This window comes from Strix aluco, chromosome 1, assembly GCF_031877795.1.
Source record: "Strix aluco isolate bStrAlu1 chromosome 1, bStrAlu1.hap1, whole genome shotgun sequence".
NCBI lineage: Eukaryota > Metazoa > Chordata > Aves > Strigiformes > Strigidae > Strix > Strix aluco.
Window position 1 is genome coordinate 93,296,378 of NC_133931.1, and position 21,633 is coordinate 93,318,010.

Here is a 21,633-nt window from a genome sequence, read left to right on the forward strand (position 1 = left end):
TTTCTGGCCACTGCCCTGGTAATGAAGAACTGAACTGACAGCTGGGGAAATTCTCTCTCCCTCCCACTCTTTTCCCTACCTCGTGTTCTTACTGATGCCTGTGCTGGTACTTCAGTAAAGTGATGAGCTAGACTTTAATGCAAAGTGGTCAAAAGTAGAGAAGAAAAGGGGCAATCTGGAGAAGAGGAACTGAACATACCCTGATGGGGTACCGACCAGTGATGACCAGGTCAGAAGTTTTTGCAAGTGATGCAAGTACCTTTCTTTTTGAGCCGCCACACTTTGACAGTCTAATAAATTCTTGTGACTCACACCAATGATGAAGGTGGACTCTTCTCACGAAGAGTCTGCACATTGCATAAAAGCCTTATTTGTTGAGAAGTTATATAAGAGCTTAAGTGTTATTTTTATAGTTTCTAACATAGTCACTATGAAGCACATGATAGAATTTTACTCTTTTTCAGACATCTCACAAATGATATACTCTTTTCTGCTTGTATTTAAGAATGATAAAACTTACAAAATTAGATAACCAGTAGTTGCCCGTACATCTGTGTGATCTTAATTTTTCTGCTTGTTTATATCTATCACACAGCTTAAAGTGGGGTGTTTGCACGGTCTTTGTCTTGTACCCCATTCTGTCATTGCCCAGTATGAATAGGTTCCAGAGGATAAATTAGACCTATGCAATAAAGTGAAGCCATTGTTGGCAAGACTTTTGTCTTACTGTAAGGCTAGAAATTTATGTATTTGTTAGGGTGAGTTATATGTGGAAAAATATGATTTTAGGGATGTGACAACTGTGTGCTCCCTTAGAAATGGAATCAACTCTTAAGTACAGGACTTCTGTGTAGTCTAAAGTCACCTAACCTTCTCACAGATGGGTATTTACATCCTGTGTTTCCTGGATGGCCGAAATAGTGCAGATTTATGTAATCTACTTAATTCAACAGTTGTGCTGAGCAGATAGTCTGGTTAATGGTGGGGTTTTGATGGTTTATGCCCAACACTGGGGTAAGGAACTGGAGCCTACAGGTGGATTATTGGAAATGTTCCACTTGCTACTCAAATTTGTTTGCTTGTGCCTTCCTACTCCTGTTCTTTGGCATTTTCTAGTACTTGTGCTTTGCTCAGTATTAGCAGTAGGGCAAACAACGACTGCATTTGAATTGTCCTTGCTTAAATATCCAGGAATTGGATAAAAGCAGTGAACCTCACTTTGCGTCCCTAACTAAAGTCTGAGCACAACTGCAGCCTTTTAGTTAAAGCTGAAATGCTGTTCCTTGCAAGCAGCTGCTGTGTTACTATTTCTAAAGGAAAAAATGGAAATGAAGGTTTCCATCCTCAGTTGTATTAGCTGGTGATTTGTGCCTGGTCAGAGTTGTGACCAAAACAATGGATGAATTCACTCTTCACTCTGCAGGTGATGCAGTAGCTGTATTTTAGCCCCTTAAATGTGTGTACTCTTGGCAATCTGATGCACAGCCACATCACCATTTATAGCAGCTTGATGGCTGTTACTCTTGTAATGCAGCTAAACTGTATTCAGAAATCCTGTTGCGGACCTAGGATTTGATCTAGGCATTCTCATAAAACCAGCAAAAAAAGCTACGTCTCCAAAAGGATTATTTTTGGCTTGTAAGACAAGAGATGGATGCAGAAAGGCAGTGGGGATGTGCAAGAGGACAGTGGGAAAAGTTGACGTGTTGCTGTGATGACATTATTGTAATGTTACAGAAAAATAAATCTGTATTTTCAAACTTCTGAATTAAGTAAATAATCTTCTCTGAATGGGAAGATCAGTTTTCAAAGATACACTGCAGATGGAGCTACCATGTTCACATACATAGAAAATGTCTAAAAAATTCAGTCTAAAATGTCTAAAAACCAATGAAGTTATATAAGCTTAAAAAACCCTGCAGATTTACACTTCAGTCTAACTTTATTTGCTTTCCAGGCTTAGTTCTGAGTCTCTTACTGCACTTGAGATACCAAATGATATGCTTCAGATCATCCAGGATCTTATTTTGGACCTTCGTGTACGTTGCATTATAGTGACCTTACAACATACAGCTGAAGGTAATAGAACGCTGCAGGTCTTTTTGCTTACTGTCATTTTTTTTGCCTCTGATTAGGCCAAACCATGTTCTGGAAGATAACCATGTTTGTTACAGATGTTGTAGTGGCAATGGACTCCTCTGAGTTCTGTAATATCTCACAAGAGTTACTCAAGTATTTCACTTTTCTGACAGAAATGTGTGTTATGAGTCCTTTCTTCCCTTAGTCTAATAAATACAGTACTTTAGATCTGTTTCCTTTGGGCTGAGATAGTTTTACAATGCAAGTGATTTATCTAATGATGCAGCTTTTCTATATTGGAAATATCATTTCTTTTCTTTTTTCAGTTCTTCTATAAAGTAAAGAATTAAATAAGCAATGTATCACCCCAAGAAAAATAAAAATCCATAGCCCTTTGCGAAATATTTTAGTTGTGTGTTTTCCAAGGCCTTTTACTAACATTATAATCCCCAGGCTTCCTGCTGTGTACACAGCTTTTGCCATAAATGTCTGGATTGTCAAGGCCAGTAAGACATTCTCTAAATCTAATGTGAGTCTGTACATCAGAGACCATTCATTTTACCATCTTGTATTCAAATCTGAAACTTAAATGTGAATGAAGTAAATCTTTCAGAAATAAATGTCTCTCCTAAAATCAGGGCAGATTGATCTACTAATTCACTTAGCAGAGTTTTTTTCCAAAAGACTGATTACCCTCAATGTTAAAAAAATAAGGGCTTTTTTAATCTTACAATTTAATCACTTTTTAATCTTTAACATATGATTCATCATTATTTTGTGGGTTGACATGAAGCTAAGTGTTTCACCTAAGCCTTAAGTGTGCCAAGAGCAGGTGGCTATATTAAGCAAATTTTTAAACTTTTGGTGACAACAAATCATAAGGTCTCTATGGTTTATTTGATACATTGTTGATATTAATTGTATTCTTGGCTCTTAATTTTTTTATTAAATCCCATTTCAGCGTTAGCATTATTTCTCTGCATTAATATCAAGCTACTTGGCCATACGAGTACATAGGTTATCTTGTCTCTTTAAGACTCTATGTGGAAAGTATTACTACTGTTTCAGATTTCACTTAAAGTATGAGGAAGTCTCTTTTGCTTTTCTTCACATAGCACATCAATTATAGTATTTTTTTAAATGCTAGATAATTTTTTTTTTTTATTGTGGCTTGATGTCCTGTTGGATTGACTGCCCTCTAGGAATTGTGATTCCTCAGATGTCCTGACTGTTATCTAATCTCTGATCTTTTCACCTAGCTTCTCCAGTGCAGTCCAGAGAGCTCCAATATGTGGTTAATAATGAAGCTCTTGGCCAAAAAGTCTGCTTTCTTACTAGTTTTGTGTACTTGTTGCATCATAATGATAGCCCAGGTCTTTGTTCAGATCCAGAGTTTCTGCTGCTTATATCCTGATTGCTGGCCACATATGTTCTGTGGAGGAAAAACTCTTGTGGTAGTCTACCTTAGATTTCTATAAAGGTGGTTTTACCAGTCAATGTGTGGATGATTCTCTGTTTGGTCTGAACATCTTTATTCATACTTCTCTTTCTTGAATCAAGAGAGATCAGATCCCTTAAGATGCCAGTATGTTACGTTGGCTAGATAATGTGTATCTTTTTCATCTAGCCAGCAAAAGAACAGTTAATGGATATTCTCATGCAGCTATGTAAATGGATCTCAGATGCAGTTACATCTAATATATAAGTCAAAAAGGCTTCTCCTGGACTTGAATCTTACCTCTGTAAACTCTCTGAAATATAAGATGCATAGACTGCTGATAGAAAGATCAATCTCACCTCTTGCTGTATGTTGCAAGTTGGTAAAGGCATTCAGATCAGTTAAAAATTTTTATAGAGCACTCCAGCTATTTAAATGGGACAAATCTGCCCACACACAGGGTTTTCTTGTTGTGTTATGATAAACATCATATACTCATGCTGGCCCTGAGAAGCATTCTGTGTTCTTTCCCTCTCATATGCGATCACTGGTCATAAAGGTCATGAAAGCAAAATTATGTGAATGCCAGACTACACCAGGGGGTTTACATGAATGTATTTGACTGGAATTTGATGAGCAGTGAAATATGAGAAAGAAATTTTGTTTCTTTTGTATTTGTATTAGAACAGAATGCAAAAGTGAGTAGCCACAAAAACATGTAAAGGCTGACCAGTACTCTCTAAAGCCTCACAAAAATATTGGTTGAATTAAGAGGTTTACTAAATAGGGAACTGAACACAGTAATTATTCTGCACAATCCCTTAATACTTTTTATCCACACGAAGCCTATACTTCCATGAGATGTAGAATTGCAGGGTATGACACCATAATCAAGCTTCTTAATTTAGATAATTAAATCATCAAGACAGTGAAGATACCTTTCAGCCAGCACGCATTAGTTATCCTCTTTTCTTGGATTTTGGGGAGAGATAGTAATTGAACAAAATCTTTGCTTATTTAAAAGGCAGTTTCATGATGTACAGGCAGTTCTGATGAGCAATTTGTGGGTGAAAAACTATGTTAAAGCCCCCACAAACTGCACACAGTTCATCTTTGTTCTGTTTACAAGTCAATTAAGTCAAAAAAAAAAAAAAAAAAAAGCTGTGGTGCAGAATGCATGCGTCCATAGAGGAATTGTTTACAGTGCATGAGCTTTGGATTCACATCCTGACTTAGCTCCTCTTAGCTTCAGTAAGCCTATAGAAGTTATCACCTTCTGGGTAGCGTGAGAGTGCTTTTTGCATATGACTTCATGTATTTTTGAAGAAAGTCTAGCACCATGGATCCTTGACCCTGAGTGGGGACTCTCTGCCTCTTTTATAGTTATTAAATATGAATTATGTGCCGTCCTTTCTGTCTTTGATAAGATGTTAGACAGTTGTTCTTTCATATTTAGTTAAGAGCCGGAGTATAATAGACTAGAGACTTGGGTCCTTAAATGCAGTATTTTACGTTGTGATTAAAAATTCACAAAATAAAAACAAGCCCAAAGCCTTCACAATATTGCTTTAATTTTAAGCTTTCCAGTAAAAGATGTGCTTCATGCAACTCTTGCCATGTATCATAGATATGCTTCTCAATGTGGTATCACCAGCATACTATGTACGAGTTCCATTCTTAGTCATTTGAGAATGCTCAAAGCTTTGAAGCTTTTAGTACTATTTGCTTGTATGCCTAGTCATTGCAGTCCCAATGTCTGTGGTTTATCTTTTCAAGTTCAAGGAGTTTTTAATAATGAAAATGAATACCTTCTTCCTCCTCCCCTTCCCCCTCTTGCTCTGTCTTACAGATATAAAGAGGTTAGCTGAAAAGGAAGACTGGGTTGTTGACAATGAAGGGTTGACATCGTTGGTGGGTATACTTGCGTGTCTTGTAGGCACTTTCTTTGCTGGCTTTTTTTTTTTTCGCAAGTGTAATGAAACTGGTTTCTGTATTCTCCAAAAAATTAATTACTTTGGACTGTGTCTATATGTGTGCATACCAGTGGCTGTAGTTTTATTAAAATAGGGAAATATAGGAAGATAAAAAATACAAAATTTTTTGTTTGGGTGGTTACTTATTTACAGCACTCTTAACAGATCCCATCACCAAACACAAAGTTACTTTTTTCTTTTCTTCCTTTTCCAACACTGTATTTATACTTCTTAAACTGTTATGTCTGAAGTATCTTTAAGTGATAATGGTGCTACTAGACAACAATATTTTTGAAGGTGCAAAACAGAAAAAAAAAAAAGGCGTAAATAAAAGTTTTGCAGATTTGTGCCATGTATTGAATTGGACATCAAGATATGTAGCATGACTTTCTGACTTAAGTGGGGTTATTTAAATGTATCAGTATAATTACTGCTGACCTCTAGCATGATTTTGCTAAGAAACAATAATAACTTTCATTGTAATATTTTAGGGATGGTTTACTGAAGTAAAAATTTTTTTGAGGTCACAACAAGTTCACAAGAAGTGACACAACAAGTCACAACAAGTTCAGTTCATATCAAAATGCTTCATAACTTAGTAGGCTCACTACCATGGAATTGGTCTGTAGCTAAATAAATAGGTCACTTATATGTTATAATGAGAAATTGAACTGAAAAGCAACTAATTCAGGAGATTGCCTACACGCAAACAACAAATGACTTGAAACCAAATTCAGATAAATTAGTGAGATGCTTTCTGGAAATAAACAGTAATGAGTAATGCCTAAAAAACAGCAAGCGCATTGTAGGTGTGACTTAAAAACAATCTGCGAAAGCAGAAAGGGCCTGTGGGAGGGAGAGCACTTTGTGTATATTATCTAAGAGAATGCTCCACAGACTTTTTTAGTTTTTCTTATTTGCTTCTATAAATATGTGTTTGAAGTTGAGTAGGAGGGCATTAAGCAATGACAATATACACATTGTAGGAAGGAGTGTTGTTGGGCAATTGTAGTATTATAACCAGATCTATAGCTTCTGGTCTTGGTTTCAGTTGCCGCTGACTTGGGCAAGTCCCTTAACTTTTCTGTTTTTCACTCTATACATCTGTAAAATGGAGGGAGGAGGAAGGATCTTTCACAAAAGCTTTGTTTCTTTATGCCTTTGCTGTATCCTAACCCATCTTTGTTTTAAAAACTACTTAAGTCTTCTTTATGTTTAGAAATCACCAGTGGATTCCTTGTATACAGCACTTCCCTAGATACCTTTTGAGGCCATGGTTGAGACATGACAAATTTTAATGGTGGCAGTTGACAATGTTTTGTCATAGCAGGGTTATTTATTTACTAGAGTAGAGTTCATTGTGATAATATTACAGCAAAAATTGTAGCAAAAATTAGCCAGTATAAACAAGGACTAGGCAGTCTCTTCAGGGAAATTTTAGGCTTAAAGTAGAAACTGTATTTTAAGTTTGTAGGAAATATTGGTTGATAACACCTTTAGTGTTTATATTCCAGGTAAGAGATGCAGTAAGACACAGAATTAACTTTCCTCAGTTTCATAATATCCAATAATACCATATCTGAACAGCTTTCTTCTCCTGAAGTGTGATGTTTTATTATGTGGAAACAAAAAACAAGAACAGCACTTTACTGGTGTTCTTTTTCTTTTAAACGGGTCCAAAACCAATAAATACAGATTGTCTTAGTGGCTTTTTTAATGATTTTCTGGTTGCCAAGCAGGCATCACTTTCATGATCCACCTCCACCCCAGCATTTACAGACATAAAAGTTACTCCTAAGTCTAAAGTTGTTGATGTGCCATAGACTGTCTACTGGATGAAAAAAAAAAAAAAAAAAAGTCTGACTTAACAGGGGAGAGAGAAAGACAAGGAAAAACTGACTAATGACTCTGATGCTGTGAACTCGTTTGCACTTTCAGAGTGAAATTGATACATGCATGAAGACATTCACACTTCAGGTTTGGAAACCTGAAGGTAAAAAAAGGCCCCCCCAAACCAGTGGGTTTTTTTCTTCCATGTGAAAGCAATTTCAGTCTGTTTTTTTTTTTTTTTTCAGAAACCTTTTGCTTTAAAATGCAGAAATATCAGATATCCCAGCTGAAATTCCATCACAACTTAGATCAAGGAGGGGAGGAAGAAGGGTGTCAGAGGCATCTATAATGTAGTTGTCAATATGTGCTACCACAAACAAGCTATAAAAATCATTCATGGCTCTTTTAGAGCAGACTGTTTGGTGTAGGAAGTCTCTCATTCGGATTAAAAAAATGTATATTAGTCTGTGGTAATAATTCTGTCTAACTTAAGTACAAATGTACATCACTGCGAAAGGGTCCCCAGTAAGATATGAATCGTGATTTTTGGGGGTTTTTTTTCCATATTTGGGATAACTTGAAAATAAAGAGCTTACCATATGGCATGGAAGTTATCTAAAGCTAACAAGTCATTTGCCTTTCAGCCATCACAGTTTGAACAGTGCATTATCCATTCCTTGCAATCTCTTAAAACTGTGCTGGACTGCAAACCTGGAGAGGCCAGCGTAAGTTTTAATTATGATTTTATTTTCATTCTTTTTATGTAAATTACTATTGGGTTTCAGAACAAGAACTTTCAGAGAATGATACAGGGGTATAACTTTATTTTTCTTCCATGTATACCCTTTTCACTGCTGCTAGCTTTTATAATTGCATTTGTGTTTCCTTTGTTAGGGAACAACAAATTGGGGGGGGGGGGGGGGGCATATTGGACCTATATTTAAATCTCTAAAGCTGTTATTTCAAAAAAATGCTGCTAATGCAATTTTCAGATAGCAGTAGATGTGACTTTATTTACATGAAAAAAAAAAGGGGGTGGCCATTCTAGGAGTTACTCTTCACTCAGTGTTGCATCCAGACTACTTGCAGAACTTAGATTCAGCTTTTTCCTGCTGTAAACTTTATTCTAAATCAGATGTCCTGATTGTCCCCATCCACTTAGTACCCTGAGGCCCTGATTGATTGTCATGCTGATGTTTTCTTTCAGGTTTCAGTGATCTAAGAAAGTTTAACAGTTTTCCAAAGTCCTGTGGGCCCCCTCTGTATGGGTATTTTTTCCCTCTCCTCCCTTATTTTAATTGTTATGGCTAGGTTGTCTAGTTTCTTGATGAACATTATTCAAAAGAATCTGCAGTTCATGGTGAATCCTTCTTGTTAGGGTGCAAAGATCTTTGAATATCCTGGGAGCTTTTGTTGCAATTCCATTAGCCAACAATGATACATATCACATGTACCTTAGTACACCTGACTTCTTTCCTTTTAGTGTGTTATCTCCTCACTCTTGTCAGACTGTTTACTGGGACTTGTATTGTCTCTCCCTATTTTTAGGGTGGGGAAAAATTTAAATGGATCCGTGAGGAAACACTGTGCCCCAGCAGCCATACCTATAATTGTGTCATCTCTTTAGGGACAGGTTACTCAGGCCTTCCTTGAGAATAAGGCCATGTGAAGCTGTTCTGCTGACGTAATATGCTTGCATCTTCAGGTTTTCCAGCAGCAGAAAACACAGGAGGATGTGTGCCAGCTAAGCATTGGGATCATGCAGGTGACTCGAGCACTTTTAAGTATGAAATTGTGAACACAAGTGATCAACAAAAATGTGTGCTTTATACCCTGCCCACATCGCAAAAGGTGTAATTCCTCTGATACACTCTGGGATACTGAGAAATGTTTGACTTTAAAAGTATGTAGAGCTTACTAGCTGAATCTGAATCAAATCCTCAGAGGGTAAATGACATATTCAAATATTTTACTGATTGTGACTGTTCAAGATTTTACTGACAATTGAGAGACACTTGCTGAGCTGATGTCATCTAACATCAATATACTGCAGGAAAAGAAGCAATGCTGATTTTCATCAGCTGAAGATCTAGCTTTTCATTTTTGTATCGGAAACCAATATTCTTTTTAACAAATCTGATATTTTTTTTAAATTCATTTGAAATTAGATAATAGCATGCTTCAGGCTTTTGAACCATTTTTGTAGTCTTCTCAAATAAGAAATCATGAGCCAAAACAAAAAACGGATTTTAGTGATGCTTCTGTGATGTTTACTTAGGATCAACTGTTCAGATTGAACACTTGAAAACTATTAACAATGACCTTTTTGCAAATCAGCAGATTATCACTGCATAATTTTAGACATGCATGATGAAAATCACTTAGCAACATTAAAAACTCCTGTGTTTTACTACAAGTAAACTGTGATGCATATAGAATTGGAAATACGCATTCAAAAGGTGTAACTAAAATGTTACTGTATTTATGTAAGGTTTAAGAAAGGTAATGATGATTGTTCTGCTTCTATAGACTGTAGTAAAAGTGAATTTAAGATTTTTTTTTTTTTTTTCCAGTTCTGGCAGAAAATGTAGATCTTGCTTTATTGTTTCCTAGGTCTTTATAGACTGTTTGGAACAACTGAGCACCAAACCTGATGGTGACATAGATACGGCACAGTAAGTAAAATAAATAGGACCTAGGTGTAGTATTCTGAAATTGTGGGTGCAAGTTACAAATTTCAGTGGTGGTGTGATTTTTATTCCCTCTGGTATTTCATATTTCTTGTGTATACTTCTGCCTCTGGCTAGCAATGCTTTGAATTAAGAGCAGATACTTTTTATGCCAAACAATTAACTGACATCATTTAATAAATATTATAGAAGATAACGAATATGGTATTACTTATATAATTTTATTCAATGACACGAGTAGTGTGCTGTAGAAGCAGGTATGTTGTTTTTGACATGACCTTACATGAAATGAGTTGTCCCTATCACTAAGTAATGTTTAGTCATGGAGAAACAGCCCCTGTCTTTCTTATCTTCCCTCCTATTTTGACTGGTTCTATTGGTATTTTTGCTAAATTCTTGAAAGTTTGTTTGATAATTGGTCATGAACCACTTATTTTAGGGACCAAAATAAGTCAGAGTAGTCTGAGTTTCCAAGAGTACCAGTCATTTCTTTGCAAAAAGCCAGATTGATACCTGCAGTATGCATTAGAAAAAAGCAAATTAACTGTGTTCCTAATGCCACTTTTTTTTGCTATTTGCATGATTCTGTTGTCTGGATAGGTGTGAAAACAAAACAGAATCTGTGGCAAACCAGAGAAATTATAAAAAATTAAAATGCTTTAAGAAGGAAAGGTCTGTGACTAGAATAGTACTGTCTGTCTACAAAGCTCCTGCAGGCTTTGTGGACATCTTAAAAAAACTGAGCAGTGTGAGCTGCTTTATTATCTGGTGTGAGGGAGCTTGAAACAACATTCCAATCTTCTGTTCCAATTGTTCATTTGTATCAACCATGTATCAGATAATCAAAAGGACTATACTACTCACTTTTTAAATAATATTTCTAGTCTTTCAGTTGATGTTTCATCTCCAGATTTGTTTGGAAGCATTCATGAAGACTCGAGTCTTTCTTCAGTAAGTTTGGCTTCTATTTCTAAAAGCTGATGTGAAACTTAATATCAAAGTTACAGTAATGTGGTCCTTATTTTTAAGTGATTCTGGTTTTTTGTTTTCCTCTTTGAGAGCATTTCTGTATTCTAGAGGCATTTCCTAGATACAGTTGTATATAAATGTAAGAAAATACAAGGATATAAGGCTTGAATGTAAGACTTGCTTTAAAAGTACCGTCTGTTTATGATATCTTAGTATACCATCTTCGAGTAACTAATAATCACATATTTTTGAAACAAGGTCCTCCTCAAAGTAAAATGGCATCACTGAAATTAGTGAAAATAGCACTGGTGTTAAGACGCTTGAGGATTTGACTTTTGTTTTATCACCTTGTTTTAAATTATAAGAACTGGTCTGATTCTTAGTTACTTTTTAAAACCTATGAAGATACGGATATTCAGTAATGTAGTTTTTCCAAAAAAATAGTGAGAATAAGTATTGATTATTTGTTTGGTTTGTTAGGACTTCTGTTTTTTAGGAAACTGGAAAAATGGTTTTTAACATTTTTGACACTTTAGTTTTAGTTAATGTACTTCCTTCTAGTCGGGTGACTGATGACAAACAACTGTAGTTGTTCCCTGCAAGAAATCTAGTGAGAACCTCTTGTGAGATTAATATTCCTTAGTACAGATTTTAAATGTTGTCAGAAGCCCAGTTTTGCCTCATTTACAAGAGCAATAAGCATTCCAGCTACAATAAGGAATTGCAGATTGCCAAATCAGGCCAAGTTTCTGAATTGCAGACTATAATAATTAGTTCTTTATATCATTTTATTCTTGCAACACATAAATTTTAATTGTTGACAAAGTAACTTTTTGTGTCTGTGACTTCCTCCCATATGTCATAGGTGTGAATGCTTAAATAAAAGAAATCAACAATTTTTGACAATGTTTGGTTTCCATGGTATCATATTAATTTTTTTCTGTAAATCACAGAACACTTTATCTTCTCTTTCCTGACTAATAAGAACAGAGAAAGTGAGTGACCAGAGTAAGATTTGTCACTATTTTTAAAATTCTCATTTTTTGAATAGTCTGTATACCAACTGATTATAATTTAAAGTAGGCAACTGCACATGTCAGTACTAGTCATCATATTACTGGAATACAAAACTGTCAGGAGTTCTGAGGGTGAAAACCAACACCATTTTTAATCAGATCTGCATTATTATGATGACTTTACTGCCAAATAATTTTGTTTTCAAAATATTTGCTTGTGATGATTTTGAACTTTCATCTGAGGTAGAAAAATGTTTCCCATTGGGAGGAGAAAGGAAGAGGAAAGACCAAATCTATTTAAGTAGTAGTTCTATCTTGTTTGGTTCTTTGTTTCTTTGGAAACTACACCTTGTTGCACCAAGGTCAGAGAAAGGCAATTCTGATATCTGAACTCCAGAATGTATTTGACCTTGTAATTAAAAAAAAGTCATTGAAGAACAGAGAAAAGTTATAATCACCTAGAATTTTTTCAAATTAGCTGCTGGAATTTTATTATGTACTTCTGAGCCTTCTAGTATTTTAGAATGGTGAGTGCATTCATTCAATACCTGTTTTGCTTCCCTTGTTTTAGCCAGCTTCATGTGAAAGTGAAGATGATCTTCAGTTAATTTTATGATGGTCATAACTCTTAGCATATTTCTTGAAACAAAGTAAAAGCCAGAAACAGCTTCCTGGAAAGCTGTCCAAACCTAATTTTTGTAAAGAAGTCTTAACCACAGTTCTGTATTAGTCACAACTATTCCAGTGAATGCTCCAGATCCTATAAGAAAAAGCACACATATTCAATCATCATACTTGATATTCACTCAGTTCTTGGTGTTTTATTGACAAAAATATTTGTAAACTCCACTTTATCAGCATGTTTATCACAGAGAGTCAATAAAATACGTTTACAGTATTGGTCATGCTGATATTTCTGTTTTCTAACTATTATACTCTTTCTTTTCTTAAAACAAATTTTTAGGAACAGCGGCTTTTAATTGCACTCAGTAACTGCCGTTATCTGGAACGTCATACCTTCCTAAATATAGCTGAACATTTTGAGAAACATGGCTTTCAAGGTGTTGAAAAAATAACTCAAGTAAGTGAGAGCACTGGAATGAAGTATCATTGCTCGAAGGAAACAGTTTTTATTTGTTTTACTTTCTATGGGAATAAGTGCAAGTGTTCATATGGCCAGAAGAACTCTTGGGTGAGCCTTCTACAAATGAGTAGGACTCCAACCATCAGTTGGACATAACAACAACAATTATATGGTTGTATGTGTTCCTATGAGACTTAAATAGCTGGTATAGAAAATGTGACCTCTTATTCAGGACTTCTGTGTTCAATGGCAAGGCTTATCAGATTTCTTAGTAAAGCTGTTTAATGTCACTGTGTTTTTTAATGCAGAGAATAAAAGATCGTTATCTCAGAAATATACTTGATAAATTATTTCATCTGGCAATCTGCATTACTGATAGCTGTTGTTCATAAACTAGTTCAGGTTTTTTTGTTGTGTTTTGGGTTTGTTTTTTTTTTTTTCAAAGAACGAAAATGTCAAAGTGGGCGGCAGTAGCTGTCTCATTTTCCTGCCTTTTTGTAAAGATTAATCATTTTTTATGAGAAATGTTGTGACTTAATCCTTAGGACCATGAAGCTAGTTATTTCCAGAAACATTTGTTGGTTGGAAGTAAAATGTTATCTTTTCCAGTACAGAGTACAATATTTCACTCGAACTGACATTTCTACTATGTAGTACATCCTTAGTCCTATTCTGCTTGAACGTTGTTTGAATTTCTGTAGCTGAAGTAATTTTGAATAGCATTTAAATGGGTTTGATATGATTTCTATGCTTAATACAATATACAAAATTACTCTGGGTATTGCTGTTCTTTGCTACTGAGACAACCGAGAGTTGAGCGAGGTACAGTTAGTGTTGTCTATATAAGCAAATAAGACCTCTGTTATGTATGTATTCAACATTCTGTCTTGTACAGACACATTAAAGTATTGCCATTAAATGTATGGTAGGTTTATAAATGACAAAATTCAAATGTTGAAGTTGCAGATTAATTTCAAATCTGCGTTTAACCCTTTGAAAGCACTGGCTGGTGCAGTACTACATATATGGGCCATCAATCGGTAATGCTAGCTGGGAGGATTTGGATAATTAGATAGTCATCTTAAGATGGCAGTTTTTGAACTCTTCCTTAATTTTGAGAGGCTAGAAGCTCACAGATTTTAGAGGGGTTAGTTGTGATTGTTTCAGTTTTTTTGTTCTGTCACCTAAATTTTTGTAAGTTTCTTAATTTATTTAACTATTAGATAAAAAAATTTGCAATAAAGAGTTGACACTATTTTTGAAAAATAAAACTTGTTTTTATCTGTGAGATTGCAACAAAACTATACTTTTAAATTTTGTTAGCTTTGTAAATTTTAAAGTGACTTTTGTAGTGTATGTTGATAAAAAACTTGTTTGGTTGGGGTTTTTTTAAAGTTCCCTTTGTTAGAAGGGAAATCATTATTATCTAATATTCTGAAAATACAGAAATCATAAAATGATAACCAAGAAAATTTCTTTACACTCTACATGGTTGTTATTTCCATTTTTTTTCTTAGTGTGCCAAATACAAAGTTACATAAAATGGCCAAACTTTACACTCTGCTTTAGCACATGCCATCTTGGCACATACTTATGGTACTCACCAGTAATTATATTTAATTTCTACATAACTTTTTAAAGTGATTTTCTGTGGAGATTCTTCAATTCAACTTTTTATCATCAGTTTGGTCAATTAGCAAGTGGAAAAAAAAATAATGTATCCCATAACATTCATCCTAGTTTATTGATTAAGCTTCTGGATAAAATTGTTTCCACAGTTCTGATATTTAGATAAGGCAGCGGGATTACTAGGATAGAGCTCAAAATGACTTTAATACAAAAATTGAAAACTGTAGTTACAAGGAAGTTCCCAGCAGAAAGATAACAATTATATATTTTTGGGTGTTTCACAGAATCACAAAATCATCTAGGTTGGAAAAGACCTTGAAGATCACCTAGTCCAACCATTAACCCAACACTGACCGTTCTCAACTACACCACATCCCTAAGTGCTATATCGACTCTACTCTTAAACACCTCCAGGGATGGGGACTCCACCCCCTCCCTGGGCAGCCCATTCCAACGCCCAACAACCCGTTCTGTAAAGAAATGCTTCCTAATATCCAGTCTAAACCTTCCCTGGCGAAGTGGTTTACCCCACTTGAAAGTCAAGAAAATGGGTATACACAGTTGGTGATATTGAGGGCTTCTACACTGCTTCCCTCACCCATGCTGGGCTCAAACTAACATTCAGAGTTGTTGTTCATTCTTTCTTTTAATCTTTCCACCAGCTGAAAAACAAGGTTACCTACCACTGTCTCAATTTTGCATTGAACTTGAAACAGATTGAAGAGGACTTGCATGAAACAAAAAACCTGTATTGAATGTGCAGGTGATCTTTTGTGTTGAATGACTGCAGAAGTGGAAGGTGGACTTACTTAACTCTAAAACACTTTAAGGACCACTTGAAGCAGATGTTTCACAGATTCTTTGAATGGGTGCATGTTTACAGAAGTTTACAGAAACTTCCCTCTGGAACTTGTACTTTATTTTACCAAATAGCCCAAACATAAATAGGAATGGTCTAAGGATAGTTATTCTCCCTAATTACAAGAAATTGAAGTGAAAAATGTCTTGAAACCTATTCCAGGTTTACATTTCTGTGATCCTGTGTAAGGGGGGAAAAAGTGAGATTTCTGTACATTTTTGAAGGTGTGTTCTTTTTCAAGTCTGGAGTGTTAACAGGCTGTCAGGTAGAGGGGAAAGAAGAAAATAACCTTGATCTTCTGGGACCAAATTCTCGGTGCCTCATGAAAATACCATCTTTGGGATATAAATCCTCTCGTGACAAATTAAAGGAGATCAATCAGATCGAAAAACAGGAAAGTGGTGGCGTCTCATCTTTCTGAGCACCAACTTCCCATCCCAGCTTTCCTGAATCTGGCAGCAACTTTTACCTCAGTAATACCTCTGTTTTCCCTTGCACTTATGATCTCATTCCTGAAGGCTTATCTGTCTGTCTATTCCTGACTCAAATATTGCAGTTCCCTTTTCTCTTCACTTAACAATATAAGCATGCCAAAGGAGAACATGGTTTAGAGACATCCCTGCGGTGAATAAGCTTCATCCCTTATTCTGCAGCTTGCAGCATTAAATCTTTAGAAAGGAATGATAAGGAGTTGGTATTCTTCATTTCTTTCTTTCTTCTGAATTCCCGGTTTGATCTAGAGACCTGCCTTCTTCCTCACTTTTAAACCCCTTTGCTTCTGGAAGTTGTCTCATATATATATATATATATATATATATATATATATATATATATATATATATATGTCTCTGTGTGTGTGTGCATGCTTCTTTCCCTAATGGTTAAGGAAAATGAGTACTAGTTTAAAAGCTTTACTTTGCTATCGCTTAAGCTCTTACTTCTAAACATAAATACGTTTAAGTAGAAGTGACATGATATTTTCAGCATATTTTTTTCAGCATATTTTATTTGCATTTAGCATCCATTGCCATCTTAAGATACAGCCTTTCTACTTCAATATTTTACAGTACGCATGGTGTTCAGAAGTGTTTTAGAAGCTATAATTGCAGGGGTTACCTAGGTTTAATAAAAAGTCCTGTATAAAATTTAAAATTGTTCAGATAGAATAAACAAACTGTGCATATCCCTTTAGCTTTCAGTGTGGCTAAGTTGTGTGAATTACTAAAAATTGCATAGAGAGCTGTTAAAGAGAAAAATTCTGCAGGTGTCGGATAGCTGCAGTTTATACATCTGTTGTATGGAGATGCCTTGAAGTAGAGCGGGGAGGTTCACATGTACAGTTTCAGAAGGCAGAGACTCCTGAATAAATTAGATATTTTTCAAATACAGAGCAGATAGTGAGAAATTGTAACATTACAATTGGTAGATCTTAAGTGTTATATGAAAATCATCATGTTTCAGGATGGAAATTATTATGGGCATATTTTAAAGCATTAACAAAATTCAGTTGTTTACTTAGTGCAAGATCAAGACTTCCTGACATGCAGAAAATAAAATCATGCCATTAGACAATTACCGAGTGATCTGCCTTCTTTGGCATTCCTTGAACTTTTCCCAAAAACATCTGTTGTTGAGTACTGTCAGAAAAAAAAAATTATACTGGGTAGGATGTGGAAGTTCCTAGGTTTTTATATATGTAGTTATGAACTGAAATGTGTAAGTAATTGCTACTATTTACTGAAAATGAAAGAAGACGAGGTAAATTTTTTGGGTATGTGATTTAATTTTTGTAGTTAATGACTATTTGTTATGTTCTTTTTTTGTTTTTGTTTTTTTAGGTTAGTATGGAATCCTTGAAAGAGCTGGATCAAAGACTATTTGAAATGTACATTGAATTCAAGGCAGATCCAATAGTTGGGTCATTAGAACCTGGCATTTATGCAGGATATTTTGATTGGAAAGATTGTCTTGTCCCAGCAGGTAAATATCTGCTTAATAAACTCTGAAAATATTTTAACAGTGATTGATAGGAGCTAAAATATACTGTGCAATTAAAAACTTTTTTCTAGTCTGTGTTTTTAACTTTTGACAAGTTATTATAATAAGTTCTTTCTCACAGACTTTACGTAATTCCTAAATCATTTTTCAAATACCCCCAAATGATTAAGGCAGCTTTTATCATTGATAATCTCTTTAATACTTGTTTTTTGTGATTATTTTGCTTCATTGCTTATATATAATAGAAAGAATTATAAAAGACATCTTCACTATGTTCTTATGAAATTCATTGAGATTGTTTGGGACTTTTTCCTGAGAATCTGGCTACTTTTGTAATAGATGTAATTACAGTTCTGAAAAGGTAAAATTATTAGAAAATGTATTCTATAACAGTAGTTCAGCAAAGAATGTTAAACCATGGAAGAAGGGCAGGTATAAGGTATTTAGAATGACTGACATGTTAGTCATTATTTAGGTGCTTTAAGAGCCTCTGTTTTAAGGAAGCATAATATAAACGTCTGTCTTTCTTAAGTAGTGAGGACTGTGCTCATCTTAACATTTAGGTCCTTTGAACATCTAATTTGTCATAACCAAAACTATTACATCTGAATCACTTATCACATGATTGCCTAGTTAATACTAAGTAGAAATTAGTTGCAGTAACATGGTACATGGCATTTTGAAGGTGATCTTATATTAATTTTCAGTAAATTAGTGAATGACATGACAACTTATACTCTCTTGTTTTGATTGTTTCATAGTGTTGTATATGGCAAGCTTAGAAATTTTGTGCTACTTTAAAATTTGATAGGGAGGTAATTACAAGAAGCACTCTTGTAATCTGAATCAAGAGCTGCAGTGCTTGCTCGCTGGGCCTTAAAAATGCAAAGATCTTAGGGTTTATTACTTTAGAGAAAAGTGTCTCCTATCTTGTTACTACTTTTGTGCTCAGAATATATGCTCTAATACAGTTTATAATGGAAATAACTTAGATTTCAATCTTGCACATTCAAATTTATATCCAAATAATACATAACTTACCGTGTTTGAAGTATATTTTTGGTTGGCATGTTTGCATTCCCACCAGCTAACAAAAACAAAGAGAAATAAGTTTTTGTGTCAGTGTTTTATGCACTCATTTCTTGTTCTAGTGCATTGGGATCTACATACTAGACTCACATTGCGTTTAGGATTATTCTGTAGTATTTTTTCATTTAAAGGAAATATTTAATTTCTATTAGAGGTGTGCCTTAGTCTGCTTGTTGTCCAATTTATTGTTGGTATTTTCCTGCAATTTGGGGGAAAAAATCAAAGTGAAGATGGCAGATATTGAAGACTCCTCTTCAGGGTTACATATCATATTGTTGGCCAAGAGGTGCCAATCTGAAGTAGTAAACAGTTATTTGCATTTTTTTGTTACTCACCAAGCTAGACATGTTAAGAAGGAACATATAGTAATTTCTTCCATGCTTCTCCACCTTGATGAACTATCTTTCCGATGGGTAAATTCTGTCAAATGTACCCTGTTGACTATCAGTATAAAAGTCATGACTTAATCCCAGCCATCAACTAAGCACCACACAGCCGGTTGCTCACTCCCACCTGGTGGGACTGGGGAGAGAATCGGAAGGGTCAAAGTCAGCAAACTTGTAGGTTAGGTAAGAACAGTTTAATAGTTGAAATAAAATAATAATAAATTGTAATGAAAATGAAAATAACAAAAAGAGATTAAAAAAACCCAGGATAAAACAAGTGATACAAATGAAGAACAATTGTTCACTACCAACTGACTGATGCCCAGCCTGTTCCTGAGCAGCAGCCCAGGGCCAGCTTTCCCCCTAGTTTATATGCTGAGCATGATGCTGTATGGTATAGAATACTCCTTTGGCCAGTTGGGGTTGGCTGTCCTAACTGTGTCTCCTCTCAGCTTCTTGTGCACGCCCAGCCTCCTCGCTGGCAGGGCAGTACGAGAAGCTGAAAAGTCCTTGACTTAGTGTAAGCACTGCTCAGCTACAACTAAAGCATGAGTGTGTTATCAACATTATTCTCATCCTAAATCCAAAACACAGCACTATACCAGCTACTAGGAAGAAACCAGGAGAAAGAGTAACATTGAGTACCTTCAGTTTGTCTGCCTATAGCAATGATTAGTTGACCCTGAAAATATTTGGTACCCTGAAGATAAAATTAGTAAGTGACTGGGAAGGCTCCCTCTTGGAAGAGGTAGATAAACTTAATTATTGAAAAGGACTGGAAGAAAAAAAAAAAAAAACACCACCTCTTCATGGGGCATATAAGAGTCTGACTTTTTCCAGTATTGAATCAAAAAAAAAAAAAAATCACTCAGCAGACATATAATTTATTTTTTTCCAATAAACTACTACAAACAATGTTAAATTGTACAACAAGGTTATAGTTGAGAAAATATACCCTTATGTAATCTAAAAGATGCAGTTAGTACTGTAGTAGACGTACTAGAAAAACCTAAACCAAACAAAGCTCTACTTACAGTTCATCTACAAGTAGAGCAGGGAAAGTATCTACTTTATTAAACTAAAATAGCATACAGGAGTGGGTCAAACACAGTTCACTCAAGGATTTGTTAAAGATGGACATACTGATTTGTTGAGGAAAAACATTGTATAGTAGAAATCATCTGTTCCTCAGTAATCCTTATGACTGCAAAATTTAAAGATTTGATTTGAGTCACTTGCCTGGTTTAAATCTTGACTTTTGTAGCCTTAATTTTTTAAAAAAGAAAAAAGTTGATGGTGTTGGCAAGGCAAAACATTTAGGCCTCAGTTGTGTTCCCGAGTGGTACTATCAGTGATGTGTAGTGTTGCATAATTACAGTTACTCGATGTTCTTTAGTGGATACAGCTATGCCTGATTTTCAAGGCATAATAGTTTAGCCTGAAGTTTTTTTATATTGTATTTCTGCGTTAGCTTTCAAATACTACTAGTGATAGCAAAAAGGCAACTTTTGACAAGAACAGTTCTTTTTTTTTGAAAGGAAAGAAGAGGACAAAGACATCATTTTGCCCATATTTAAAAGATAAGGTAAAAGACAAATAATTTCCCTGATGCAGTCTGAAACTTTCAAGCATTAGCATCTGATGACTGAAAATTTTACTAGAGCTGAGGCATGTTGATGCCATGGATATATCCTTTGCAAAGGACGTTTTGGAAAAATATGAGTATGAAAATACTCGGGAACTGGTTAGGAATAAAACTGATAATTTTCTGGTGATTAATTTCCTGTGTTGCTAGTCTAGCCCAGAGCTTCAAGACTGCAACTGGTTTTGAACAATTGTACCAGTCAAGCACTAGCAAGTATTCCTTACTTGATGCTCCCCCTGCTGTCACTGAGCAGAATGAAGAAACTGGAAGGCTCAATAAAATGTAGAGAACACCTGATCTGGACTATCGGGAAGATAATGCTCTTGGGTAGATGGAATTGTTCATGGACAGGATACCCAGCACTGGTAAGAAAATAAGGTTAACTGCAAGAGAGGGAGCAGACTGGAACGAAAGGCTTGTGATGAAGACTGGTATCAAGCAAGGAACAAAGTTGGAATCAAAGGGAAGACCAGGACTGGATGAGCAAAGTAGAAATGTAAATTAGGGCAGGATTTAGAAATAGAATGAACACAGAAATGGATTGAAAGCGATTATATAAACAAGAGACAGACCTGAAGTGCAAATAAAAGGGCAGAGAGGTCTGATACTCACTGCATCAGTGAGCTTACCAGAAGCTGCAGTATAATCAAAGAAATCCCCTCAGTCTTGCACTTTTTCCTCTAGGGATGACAGCCTATTAATGTTACTGATCACTTTCTTTGCACAGCTGGCAGAAGTTAGGTATATATTACTATATACTTATAGTAACGCTATAGGCAATGCTACATGCCTATATATATATATGGGCAGTACCACTGAGAAACACAACAATGGACTAAATATTTTGCCTTGCCAAAGCCATCAATGTTGTTTCTTTTTTAGAACCAAGGCTACAAAAGTCAAGGTCTACAACATCAGCCAAATGACTCAAATCTGTATAAATCTACT

At 35.3% G+C, this 21,633-nt stretch overlaps 1 protein-coding gene across 2 annotated transcripts in view; it reads left to right on the forward strand.

The window, feature by feature from the left end:
* The window catches only part of EXOC2 (exocyst complex component 2), a 132,464-nt gene that overhangs the window by 76,989 nt on the left and 33,842 nt on the right, over positions 1-21,633 (forward strand). For both annotated transcript variants that reach the window (XM_074827126.1, XM_074827136.1), the window contains 8 exons: positions 1,958-2,079; positions 5,367-5,428; positions 7,965-8,045; positions 9,026-9,085; positions 9,934-9,995; positions 10,895-10,961; positions 12,960-13,076; positions 17,406-17,547. In XM_074827126.1, coding sequence (XP_074683227.1) covers positions 1,958-2,079; positions 5,367-5,428; positions 7,965-8,045; positions 9,026-9,085; positions 9,934-9,995; positions 10,895-10,961; positions 12,960-13,076; positions 17,406-17,547 — 713 coding nt within the window. The remainder of the gene's footprint in view (positions 1-1,957; positions 2,080-5,366; positions 5,429-7,964; positions 8,046-9,025; positions 9,086-9,933; positions 9,996-10,894; positions 10,962-12,959; positions 13,077-17,405; positions 17,548-21,633) is intronic.